We start from the raw sequence: 12,656 nt of genomic DNA on the forward strand, positions 1-12,656 counted from the left end.
GTTGTATACTAAGACTTTTCAAGCTTTTTTTAACCTTTCGTGGCTCTCTGCCCTGAGAAGTTTTCCTACAGCATTTGTGTTGCTGGCTGTATATGGCCTGCCAATGATATTTCTAATTCTTCACTATTGCAGTTACATTTCAGTCTCATCTCCTTTCTTCATTTCAGTCAAAATTGGATATGGCTTGAGTGAGGGACACACCAGTCTTCACAAACCCTTGGCTTGTACAAACCCTAGTCATATTCCCAGCCTTCAAAACTCAAAGCAGTGGTCACAGTTTGGCATCACTCCAAATCTGTGTTATTTCATACCTTTAGATTATCAAGAGGGAACAGGTGAGAGCAATTTTCAAACTAAGTGATCAGCTTAATCACATGTCAAGGACTCCATTGGAGCAAAACAACTTTTCAGGGCAGTCATCAATTCTTTGTGTTCATGTTGAGCTTCCTATGGCAAGTGATAAGTAAGCTCATATTGATCCAATCACCCTGTCTCATGCTGTTTTTTCCTTGGGGCTTGGAACTTTTTTCTGCCGTACTGTGTGACTTCTCTGGACTGTTTCTCAGACAGAGAAAGTGCCACAAAAGGGAAGTAGGCCAGATTAAGGTGTAACACATGGAGCTGAGATTTGAGCATGGATCTGAATATTGCCAAAGATCAGATCTCATCTTTATGGGCAACAAGTTTCAGAAAACAGCCCCTTGTTTCTTCTTATGATTTGCTGTTGTGACTAATACTAACACTGCATCAAGAAGACAGCAGTATGCTTCTCTTTTTGACTTCTTGCCTTCTGGCTTCTTAAAGACATTCCACTTCGCTAGTAAGTTTGGTAAATCTTTTGCTAGTAAGTTTGGTAAAAAACTTAGGTAGATCATTTAGGTAGATCATCTTCCTGCTTTTCCAAATAAATTTCCAAAAGTTATTTTGTTCACTTTTAAAAAATAAGATAAAATCTGATAACATTCTCTATAGCCCAAGGAATAAAAGTAGTAAAATAAATAGAAATAGAAGCCAGTACTGCTTAATTTGTATGTCTTTTTTTTTTTTTTGACAGTTGTACATGTGGAGGGTGGCCTATATCCAAATGGCTAACAAGTGCTGCATTGTAGATAGATTGAGAAGACTATTCATGGAGTAAATCAATGTAACTTTCTAACAGTAATTATGCTTGATATGGAAATCTTTTCCTATAGTCATGATCTGATGTCATGATTACAGAATTTGCTCTGTTAGCGAACCTCTAATCTCAGTAAGTGGGAACCATGAACCTCTGATCCCACCACCCAAAAATTACTTTGCCTCTGTACCTCTCAGCCACTCTCAGACCATGATGCTGGGGTTACCTCAGTGTGGTCTCTGTCTGAAGATCCTGTTACTGTGAATTTTTTCTTCAAGTGGTAATTAATCTAGGTGTATCACATAGTTTCTCTGGTTTAGTATGCCCTGAGTTTGCTACCACGGGGGTGAATTTTCTATGTCTAGTCTGACATCCAGTTCAGACAGCTGAATAGTCCTAATAGAGTCAACATATAAGCTTCAATTTAAGAATGCTCTTCATGTCATTTGTTCACCAGAGTGCTCATGATGAGGTCAGGATATTGACTGAATTATATCTTGAGCTACCTGGAATCAGCATGGTTCATTGTTTTATCCCATTTGCAGGAATGCCACAATTATTGAGTGGGCTACCTTTGACCTCTAGCTCATGGGGTAAGTAAAAGCCATCTGTGTAACACTGAGGCAAGAGTTTAAATGAAAAAAAAAAATAAAAAAAAAAAAGAGTTGAGTCAATATTCAAAAATAATCATCCCAATCAAGACAATATGGGAGCTAGTGACATAAATTTCTAAGTTTGGAAATGGGGAATGGTCATAGACTTCTTCAGTATTATCTTCCCAGGCCTTGAAAACCCGTTTGTTTAGCAGTAGTGAGAGAAGATGAAACGTAAGACTTGCTTTCTTGTGAAGAAAAAAAGTGCTTTTCCTCCATCCCACTCAAAACACTTAATGTTTTTGTTACAGTTTTCCTAAGAGTGTATTTTTCAGATACTAACGAGGAATAAAAGAAATATAAAATAGCATGACATAAAGCAGAAACATACAGTGAAAAAAAATTCTGCAATGGTAATCATGTCACAGCATAATATTTGTTTGGTATACGAGGCAATCTTAGTACATTGGTTTTTTTCCCCGGAGTTTTAATGTCTTTTTTCTTTACAGCTGTTAATTTGAGTTACTCTTAATTTGTCATTAATTTTTTATTTTGCTGTTATAGACATTGTGCATAAAGTATACACAAATAAGTGGAACATCACCCTTGCTATTGCTCTTTAGTTTTAAAATGAACTGTGTTATGCTATGATATCTTAAAATTTATCCAAATTCACCACCTAAGAATTGAAGAAAAAAATCACAGAATTATTTAGGTCCGAAGGGACCTTCAAAGATCACCTAGACAACCTCCACACCATGGGTGGGGACATCTTTTACCAGATCAGGTTGCTCAAAGCCCTGGCCAATAGGAAATGTCCACTTGAAACCAAATGTAGAAAATAAGCAGATGTAACGAAATTAAACATTATCTCCAAGCACTTAGAAACAGTATTACTGGGACTTACAGGGATTACATCTCACCTAAGAGAAAGTACCTGCCACAACAATGATTTCCAATAATGATCAAAATTAATCCTTGGGCTGACAGCCAACACAAATCCTATACATAGTTTAAAAGCTTAAATAGACAGTTAAATGGGACTCTACATTAGTAGCAGTGTGGTTACAGGGCTGATCTACACTCAGGAGTGAACTTAGCACAGATTGGAGTATTACTTTAGTGCTGGCTGAAGGAAGGAATAGGAAACAAGGTTTCCCTTTCCCTGTATCACTTCCCTAAATCCCACATGATTTTCCTGGAAGTTCTGTTATCTGTGTTCTGCCCCCTCTTTGTTTATGACGTCTGTCGGAGAAGTTACCAGCTGAGGAGGTATAATTTACCTGCTGATGCATGGAATTAAAGCCAAGATATATGCTCAGGAGACAGCAATTTTCCATCCATGGATGGTTGAAATTTCAACTGTTAAATGAATCCCAACTAGATTAGTCAGAAAGGCTACTTGGTTTCTTTTAAACTACAGAGTTTGAAACTGAGTCTCTTGCTATGAAGCAGCAGCATTTTTTTTTAAGAAATAAGCAGTTTACATTACATCACCTGCTGAAGATTAAATATTTTATGCACCTTTGCTTAATGTTTGCTTGTGACATTGGAAGATAACAGATTTTCTGTTGAAAAGCTTCAAGCACCTGCTTGTATTTTCTGAAAGAATTCTTAACTTTCATTAAATGTGGACTGAAAATGAGCCACTTGGGCAGCAGCTTTTCTGCCATTCTCAGAGTTTCCAAGCTGTGAATTCACAAATACTGAAACACTTTCAGAAGTTCACTGATTTTAAAACCTGTACACCCTGTCAAACAGTCTCAGATTTTCTATTTGTTTGTAAATGACTATAAAGATACAGATCAATTTCTTTAATGCCTGGTGCATTTGACTCACTTTATGGATTAAGAATCTCCAAGTAGTTAGAAAGGGGTATGTTTCAGCTGTCAAAAAAAAAATTGATTTTTTTTGTGGTCAGGCTTTCTTTTATTGATTGGCAGCTTAACATTTATCAGCTAGAACAGTTTATGGGTGCCATTTTGTGAACTGATATTTTAGAGGTCAAGCTAATGCACCAAGTAGTTTTGTTTGCATTTCTAAAACTGATCTTTGCTGGGCCATCATTATTATCTCCTTTTACCTGCTTTCAGAGCTCAGAATGTAATACACACAGTGAAAAGTAACTATGAAAATCTCTTGTTACAGCCTTTACCCATAGCTTCTGAACAATAATTTATTTTTTTAAAAGCGGAAAGTGCTGTGATGACATCTCTTTGGGGTTTTTTGCTCTTTCCTTTCTACCTGAATCCAGCAGCCTTGAAATATGAACAGGACCATCTAGTTAAGTATCTCTAAACATGCCTGTCAAGTCAAGCAATTTTTTTTTAATCATTCCAAGAGCCAAACGTAACAGTATTCCAGAAATGAAAGATTTTATTAATGAGCTGTTTCTCCTAATCACATGACAAATTCTTACATTTTAAATGTGTCAACAACATTTATCAAGCTGTTTCCCTATGCAAATTTGCCATTTTTCAGTGCCGTTGACTGTGTACTAGCCAGGCACAAGCACTGTAATAGAGTATAATATTAAAAACTCAAAGACAAAAACGGAGGAAAAATATTAAAAAATTCTCAAAAGCAAAGAAAGCTGAGACACCAGAGCCATGGACATCACAATTTATTCCCACAGTTGTGATAACAAAGCATTACCTTACAATACTTGATATACACTAACCTATTAATCTGTATTCCTACTCAACAAAGAGCTACTCAAGTACATGAGAGTGAATATGTGTGTGACAACTGGCATTTCTTAGACCTTATAATTGTTAAAAACACTTGATAACAGTGTGCAATCTCTGGTATTGTTTCACAAAGACAGGCTCGGTTGTTTCCTGTGACTCCGTATTTACAATTATATTTTCATTAAACTGAGCTGTCTGTTAGATGCTGATTTCACAAGTTGTTTTCAGGCTGCAGCTGAAAATTTTCTAAACTAGTATCAAGGATGGACATGCAAAGCCAAAAGACAAATGCCTTGTCAACTGGAAATAATGTTCCAGCAAGTCTGCATTTAAAGGGTAAAAAACTTATGGGCAGTAAAACAGAAGATTAAAAAGGCAGATTTCTTACTGCTAACTAGCAGCAATATACGCTGGCTGGAGGTAATTTTCAGGTGAGGCCAGAATAGAAGCAATTAACAGAGGAGAACAAAAGGGCTACTTCTGCAGCTGGAATCTGCACCAAATAGCCCTTTGGTCAGGGTGAAAGTAAGGTAGACTGATAGGACAGATTTTTGGAGAGGGATGCAAAGGGCAAATCAGTGTCATGACAGTGCTGACAAGAGGGCATGTATGTAAGCCAATGGTATTTTGTGGGCATCTGGTTGACAATTTTACACACATTTTTTACAGCTACCTTGGAGTTGAGAATAGGAAACATGGAAACATAAATCTGAATTAATTATTTAATTATCAATGTAACTCAACTCTCATTTATCTCCAGTGAGAAGTAGTGGTTTGTTTTGGGATTTTTTTTCCATTTAAATGGCATCCATTCAACTTCAGTGCATTTTGCCTAAGCATGACCTAAAGACCTAAATCTGTTGCTAATTCAAGTGAATTTTCCTGTTTGTATTTCATAGACAAGCTGTTAGAAAATCTTAGTACACTAGTATGTTTGCCATTTTCATTGCTCCAAGTGGAAGTGGGATGAAGTTTATTGGAATGCACAGACACTGTACATGCTGTGTGGGGTACAGTACTACCAGTACCCATTAGAGTAGATTTAATAGCTGATCAGGAAGATGATTTGAATGAAAAAAAGTTATTGCTTTTATTTTAAATCCAGATCTGTTCACAGAAGCAGATTTCTTCACTGAACTGAGGAGGTGGTAATCTAGGTGATGGGCAGAGGGGAGAAAAGAGAGGAGGGTGCTTGACTGGAGGCATCTTTTCATTTAAATCTTTGGCAACTGGAACAACCTGGCTGCCTGTGGTCCTACTTAAAATAATAGATATGATTTATAGATAATATTTTAAATAAATATGATTGAAGTTTGATTTAGATTGTTTCTAGAACCATGAGGTAAAACTGTCTCTGTTGCCTGTTAAAAAATATTAGTCCTTAAGTGGCATTCTAATCAGGTAACAACAAAATTTGTTTTTCAGGCTGTAAGTCCATGGGGACATAGGTTATGCATTGTTTTGTACAGTATCTGGCACGACAGTTCTTCTACCAGGCACAAACTTCTCTGTGCAACTGCAATATAGTCAATGTATGTTTGCAATTTCCTCTCTCCACTCCAACATCCTACTTTCATGTTAAAATTACTGGTATGAGGGTTAAGGCAAATTAGTTATCTTATTGTCCTTAAATATAGTTGAAAAGATCTTTTATTTCCTCTTGCTTTACCTTAAAGAAAGTAAAGAAAGTCAGAGGTTTTCACACTTTTTCCCTCTCTCTCCTAGGAAACGGATCTCATGACCTTTAACATCTCAATGCACCGCTCTTGGTGGCGGGAACATGGACCCGGCTGTATACGAAGGGTGGTTCGTCCTTCTGCCCCTGGTGTCCTAGAGGATTACTCCTACGTCTCTGTGACAGGCTGCATCATTGATTTCCAGTACCTAGAGGTCATTCACAGTGCTATCCAAATACTCCTCTCTGTAAGTTCATGTTTCTTTTTGTACTGGGATTCCTCAGTCCTTTCACATGCAGCCTGCTGGAAGGGGGATGTAGTAGTTGATGTATAGCTGCACAGACTTTTGATTGTATTTTGAATTAGAGAATTATATACATGTTATTAAAATGTGCACTACTCTTTTCCTTCCCTATATCTTGTCAAGCTCAATAGAGGCATAGTCTCCATTCTGGCCTCTACCGGGACAGGTGAAAATTAACTCAAGTTCTTGGCTCTCATTCATTAAGGCGTGTACAGCAAAGGAGAGTAGGCTTGACCAAAATTAATTTGCCTAAATCTTTCTAAAGTTCACAATGATGGCATTTATTCAGCCCTGAATGTAAATATATTTTTCATGATACATGGCTAAGTTTCTTCCCAAAGTGAGATATGGACGTAATGCTTGAAAAGGGTCAGAGAAGTATTAGGAATTAAAGTACGCATTCATATGTTATTTGTTCCTTCCTGGAACTCTGTGTTATCAGAATATGCTGCTTCCATGGTCCACAATTGTTGCAACACCAAACAAAAAATGCATTAAGAAGTTGTTATAAAAAGCCTGCAGTGCAGGGAACTGCTGGGGCGTATATTGCTTTGGGAGCAAAAGCCACAGTCTTTCCTCAATCTGTTGGCTGCTTCTGCTTGTGATTAACAAGTTGTTTGTCATGAGCTGCATGTGATGTCCTAGGTGGTAGCTCTTTCTCTGCATAGCTGTGTGTAGCACATTGCAATTGGCTAACCCCAAGTGATTGCATATAGGATCGATCACCCCAGACGCCCAGACCTATTTTGAGAACATAAATGTTTATGAATTGAGAATATATGTGCTCATGCTAACCATGGCTACTAGTACTTGTCAGACAGTGGGAGGAGAGATGCATTCTGCAGTCCACACCTGCTAGTCAGGTGAACTATGTCTGAGCAATCAGAAAGGATAGATATTCCTGGTCTGTTCAGTACTTCAAGCTTTTACTAACTGACTGGTAAATACTACCACTTGCAAAGTAAAAGGGATCTTCAGAATAAATCTCACTCATTAGTTTAAAATTATTTTCAAATTTTAATTTTTACATTTTTTCAAGATAAGGACATTCTCTTTCAAAAGAAAAAAAATCAGTATATGTGCGTATGTCTGTCATCCTGCCCAGCTGTCTGAAAGTTCAAGATAATTTCTCTGCAGTACTACATGCCTTTTATAAGATGTCAAGTGCTTTTTCTTTGCCACTACTTTTAATCAAACTTGGATAAACTTGTACATCTCTGATTAATGAAATTCCACTTGAAAATCCAGGTCTGAATTAGTGCACTTAGTTTACACATCACTGACATCGCATCTGCCTATACAAGAATGTGTCTGCTCCTGGTCTATCAGCTTCCCAGGCATCAGTGACCTCACAAGCACCTACACAAGCCTTCTCCTGCCTGCCTTTCATTCAGGCAGCAAAAGGCTTTGAGCCACGATCTTTTCCAGTGAAGACAAAATTACTTCTTTTGCAACCCAACCCTGCGTATGCCAACATAAATCATGAAGTTTCTGTGAAAGTGTACCTTCCAGATGAACCCTGCACACTGTATCTGTGAAGCTTAACTGAATGCTTCTTCCTTACTTTTGTGGGGGCCTGCTACTGAAAGCAGGTTGCTTCTCCCATGAGTTCTTCATTTGCAGCACATTTCTCACAACGCAGTGTTTTTCACTCTGCATCAGTGAGTCTGCAGAAGGGAAACTGAAGTGTCATTAGTTTAAAAGGCGAACAGAAATATTTTAAATACTCCACTTCTATAAGAAAAGATGTATTCTCTTAAAATTTTTTTCTAGCATTTTTGTGATTATTAACCAATTGAGTGTTCGGTGGAAATACAGCTGGTTGTTGAAATCAGGAACTGTTTTCTTCTGCAATTAATGGTGCGGTAGAGCTCTGGTTAAATGACAGGAACACAGATATTGATATTATAACAATAGAATAAACCTGATTAATATATACAAACTAAGAGAAATATTAAAATTTAAAAAGTATAGAAATTATGTAATAATTATAAATCATAAGAAGTAACTGGTCTTCCCTTTCTGAAGGAGTGACTGATTGCCATTCTGGATACAATTCACTGCAAATGTGCCAGGAACTTATAAGGCATGACTATGCATTAAAGAGTTGCAGTTTCAGATACTGCTTTCACTGATATACACAGTATTAAAATTAAAATACTGTACACAAAGGAAGGTTTTCCTCCAGTTTCACTGTCTTGCTATCCCATCTGTGACATGTTATGATTAACATACCATGAGTCTGTACTTCAGTTTCCATTCTGAATTGTAATTTAGGCTTGTTTCATTTACTGTCACACAGGACAAAAGTCACCACGTAGATTAATAAATTTATTGCAGTTTGCTCCCATTTTCTGAGTACTGTTGACCTGAGGAAGTTCACATCCATTTTGGATACATAACAGCTTTCCTAATTGGGGTACCAATATCAATTGTTAGTTAAAAGGTCATTTAAGTTGTCTTTTCAAAGTACTGAAGGACTGTAGATCAGAAGATCATTCTTTTTTTCCTTTTCCTAGTAGCTAGTCCCAAAAGCAGCCTATTCCTTTTTGGATCTTACAACCTACTTAATTTTGATAACATTTTTATGTAGCGGTAGTCACATAACAAACCATTTTACAGTGTAACAAAAAACTTTATCATGCTAACCCTTGTCCAAATGACTGGGAATGTGAACACTTCCATTTGGTAGGAAATTAGAGCCTCTGTAAGAAGAAATCCCTCCAGGGTAAATATTGGATACCTGTTGAGATATATAACTCACTAGTAGCATTTTTGAAAGGTGATTTTTTTTTTAAACTGATATAAAGATTTTTATTTGTACAGAATGCAGCAGTTGTGACTACATTAGACCCTGCTTTAGGGAATGGGCTTGGCATCCATTTATTTAATTCTAACACAGTAAAGCTCTTTTTGTATCTGCTTTATAGTTGTTTCTAAAAAAAATCTTTTATTGGTGGAACAGTGACTTTATCTCTCATCCTGATTCTGGGTGGCTATTTAGGTGATCAGGAGTTGAAGATATGAAACATTTCTTTATTTATGAGAGACTGGTTTTCACTACACTGTAAATCCAGGCAAAGATGTGATATAGGGAGATTAGGAATATTGAATTTTTCCATGGTGAAGTAAAAAGCATTGAGCATATCTGCCTAAGGTAAAGTTATCAGTGGGGAATAGCTTATCACATACACTACCAAGCACAAAACATAGTCAGAAAAATGTATTATTTTCTGCAGAATGTAATGAAGTTGTAATATCACAAGTATAAGAAAAAGCCAAATTGGGAACTGGATAGTGTGGTCACCGTGAGTCTGCATGATACTCCTGCAAGATGGATAGACTTCCTCTGTACACATAATTAAGCATGCTGAAGGAACTGGATACTGAGGCCAACAGGGCCAAAACAACTCGTGTTTCTGCTGATGGTCTCAGCCTCCAAATCATGCTGGTGCTTTCAAGCCATCCAACAGGAATAATCCCTGGGATTGTTCACTTGATTAAAACTGTGACTGGGAACTGTGAGGGGAGAGTGGTGGCTACAGCAGGCCAACCTCTCACATGTGTAATGGCGTGGGTTACAGCATGCCAGTGCCAGGAATGCTCCCAGGCATTTATTCCTCAATATGGACTGAGGCAGGATCTTGGCAGGAAGTAGATAGTTGGTCTATTTACCCACAGGGGTGTAGAAGAACACATGATTTTTTAAATCTCTGCCAGAGAAACATATCCCCTACCTTTTTGGCATGGTAGAGAAAGGTATGTTTTCACGTCACATTGAGTTGTTACAGTGACATTTATGACACTTATAGAGATGGTGTTGAGTTTCCATACAGGAGTGTTCTGTTTTATTAAGCTCTTCTATGATCCTAATGGGGGAATGTGTGAGCTCCTCTAGCCCTGTAATAAGGCCTGTAAATCTCTCTTGTGTCTATTGTTCTTCCACCTTCTTCCCAGATGAAGAATGGGACATGTAGCTAGACTTTCAGGATAAGGATTTAGTTTCTGAGTTGTTTCTGAATGTTCTTTCACTCTTGGACATATACCCTCTTGATGTGCAGACAGAATTCAAAGCTGAAAACACCTTGAACTTGGGGCACAAATCTGCAAGGACCAAGATGTTTTTTATTTATTATGGGAATTAATTTCATTTGTATTTGGCCTCGAGAGAAAGTTCTGTCTGTGAAGTGAAGATGCTAGCAAAAGTAACAGAGCTTTTATTCTGAAACTCTTTCTCTGGTACCATAGAGACCATTGAGGCCAAAACCATTAAAGAATTTTTAGATAAAGAATTTAGTCTTCATTCAGTATTGGTTGCACTCACTCTGGTACAGGAATGTATCTGGTATGGATACAGCAGTGTGACAATGCAGGGGCAGTTTGCATCACTGTGTAGTAGCTGGAGGAAAACAACTTTATATCTGTCTCTAACTATGATTCTGTGTGCAAAAGATGACAAAGCCACATGTAGCTGGTCACTGTTTTCCAGGATTTGTATTAGACAACAAGAGCATATAAAATATATCTGCTTTATGACCTGAGATGTCTTCTCAGTGCTTCTTTCAACTCACAAATTTATAAATGTTGTACACTTTCCCCAAAGAGGCAACAGGCTCCCAAAACAGCTTTGTGTCTGAATGCTCGGTGACATGTCTACCACTAGTAAAAAAATTGCAACCTCCTAATCACAAAATCACACAGAAGGGCTGAGGTGGGAATGGACCTCTGGAAGTCATCTGATCCAACCCCCCTCACACTCAAGTGGGTCAACATAAAACAGTCTTCCCAGGACTGTGTCCAAACGGCTTTTGAATATGTCCAAGGAGAGAGACTCCACAATCTCTCTGGACAACCTGTGCCAGGGCTTGATAACCCTCTGACTGAAAAAGTGTTTTCTGTTCTGTAGGGGACCTCCAGTGTTTCAGTTTGTGCTCTTTGTCTATAGTCCTGGCACTGGGCACCATCCTCATTACACCCTCCATTCAAGACCTGGACCCAACGCTGCAGTTGTGGCACACCAGTGCTGAACAGATAGACAGGATCACTTCCCTTTATCTGCTGGCAATACTTTACCTAATGCAGCCCAGGATGTCATTTGCCTTCATTGAGGCAAGAACACATTGCTGACACGTGTTCAACCTGATGTTCACCACAACCCCCAAGTCTTTTTTTTGGTGAACTGCTTTCCAACTGGGTGGCCCCTATCATTTCAGTGCAGAGGGTTGTTCTTCCCAAAGTGCAGGACTTTGTGCTTCCTCATTGTTGAACTTCATGAGGTATGTTATGCTAAAAAAAAAATTAATTAATTATATTTCTAGCTCTTACCTCATATTCTGTAAAAATGGTCATTAGCTGTCCAAAAGATTCATAATTATTGATGTACATTGATGCTGAACACTTAAAAACCTAATTGTTAGTATTTCTAGACTTGTCGTCCGTACATTTGCAGGTTCTTCTATTTTAATTAATCAGGTACAATGATTTCAAATGGCCTTGTCCTTTCTCGTTAGATTTAGTTAGACCTGATTATTCATGGTAGTGCGTGGGTAGTAAAATACACAAGTATATTTGTCTAATTACCAATCTCGGTCAATAAAGCAACTATGTGAAATAAGATCAAGATAAATCCGTGGTTTTCCATCTCACTTGTCAGTCCAAGGATGTTTGATTTTTCAAGTAGCTCATTTAACAGGAACTGAAACCACTGATAATATAGCTGTTTGTATGCTCATTTATTCATTAACTGTCATTATATGGATTTGTGAAAAAGAGGTAGGCAACTTCTGCAGCAGAGCTGGCTAAAGGTGAGGGTATAGCAGACAACAGTTCAAGCATTAGCAACATAGTAGTGCCTTCACCTTGTCAGTTAATCTATATGAGAACTTAATTGTTTTAGACATTTTGGGGTATATGATATAGAGTTGTTTTCCATTTTACATGAAAATTACTATGACAATTTTTTTATTGTACAAAAATGTTAATGAAATTCTGGGCAGGTATTCTGAAATACTTTTCTTTATCCAAAAATATTTATAGTAAAAATAAAACTCAGTAGTTCATTTGAATTTTTATGGAGCTCAGTATTTCAGTGCAAACTATGATGGAACACTGGAGATAAAGGGAGATCTGGAAAATATTTAAGGTTTTTTTCCTCCTTAAACTTCTCATAATTACCAAACTCACGTCAAAACAGTGTAGTAGACTATACGTCTGCAACTTAGTTACTGTAATTCTCAGATAGACACTTTCATTTCGTGTCATTTCTGGTGTTCTCAA

At 37.5% G+C, this 12,656-nt stretch overlaps 2 protein-coding genes across 4 annotated transcripts in view; one reads left to right on the forward strand and one right to left on the reverse strand.

Annotated features, from left to right (window-relative positions):
• The window catches only part of NKAIN3 (sodium/potassium transporting ATPase interacting 3), a 352,392-nt gene that overhangs the window by 260,042 nt on the left and 79,694 nt on the right, over positions 1-12,656 (forward strand). For all 3 annotated transcript variants that reach the window (XM_051771334.1, XM_051771350.1, XM_051771342.1), the window contains one exon: positions 6,126-6,323. In XM_051771334.1, the coding sequence (XP_051627294.1) occupies positions 6,126-6,323 (198 nt within the window). The remainder of the gene's footprint in view (positions 1-6,125; positions 6,324-12,656) is intronic.
• The window catches only part of LOC127462545 (uncharacterized), a 193,756-nt gene that overhangs the window by 164,264 nt on the left and 16,836 nt on the right, over positions 1-12,656 (reverse strand). The gene's annotated exons all lie outside the window — the stretch shown is intronic.

The sequence above is a fragment of the Manacus candei genome, unplaced genomic scaffold, assembly GCF_025592945.1.
Source record: "Manacus candei isolate 608988 ecotype Guabito, Panama unplaced genomic scaffold, ASM2559294v1 h1tg000008l, whole genome shotgun sequence".
In the NCBI taxonomy this organism is placed as follows: Eukaryota; Metazoa; Chordata; class Aves; order Passeriformes; family Pipridae; genus Manacus; species Manacus candei.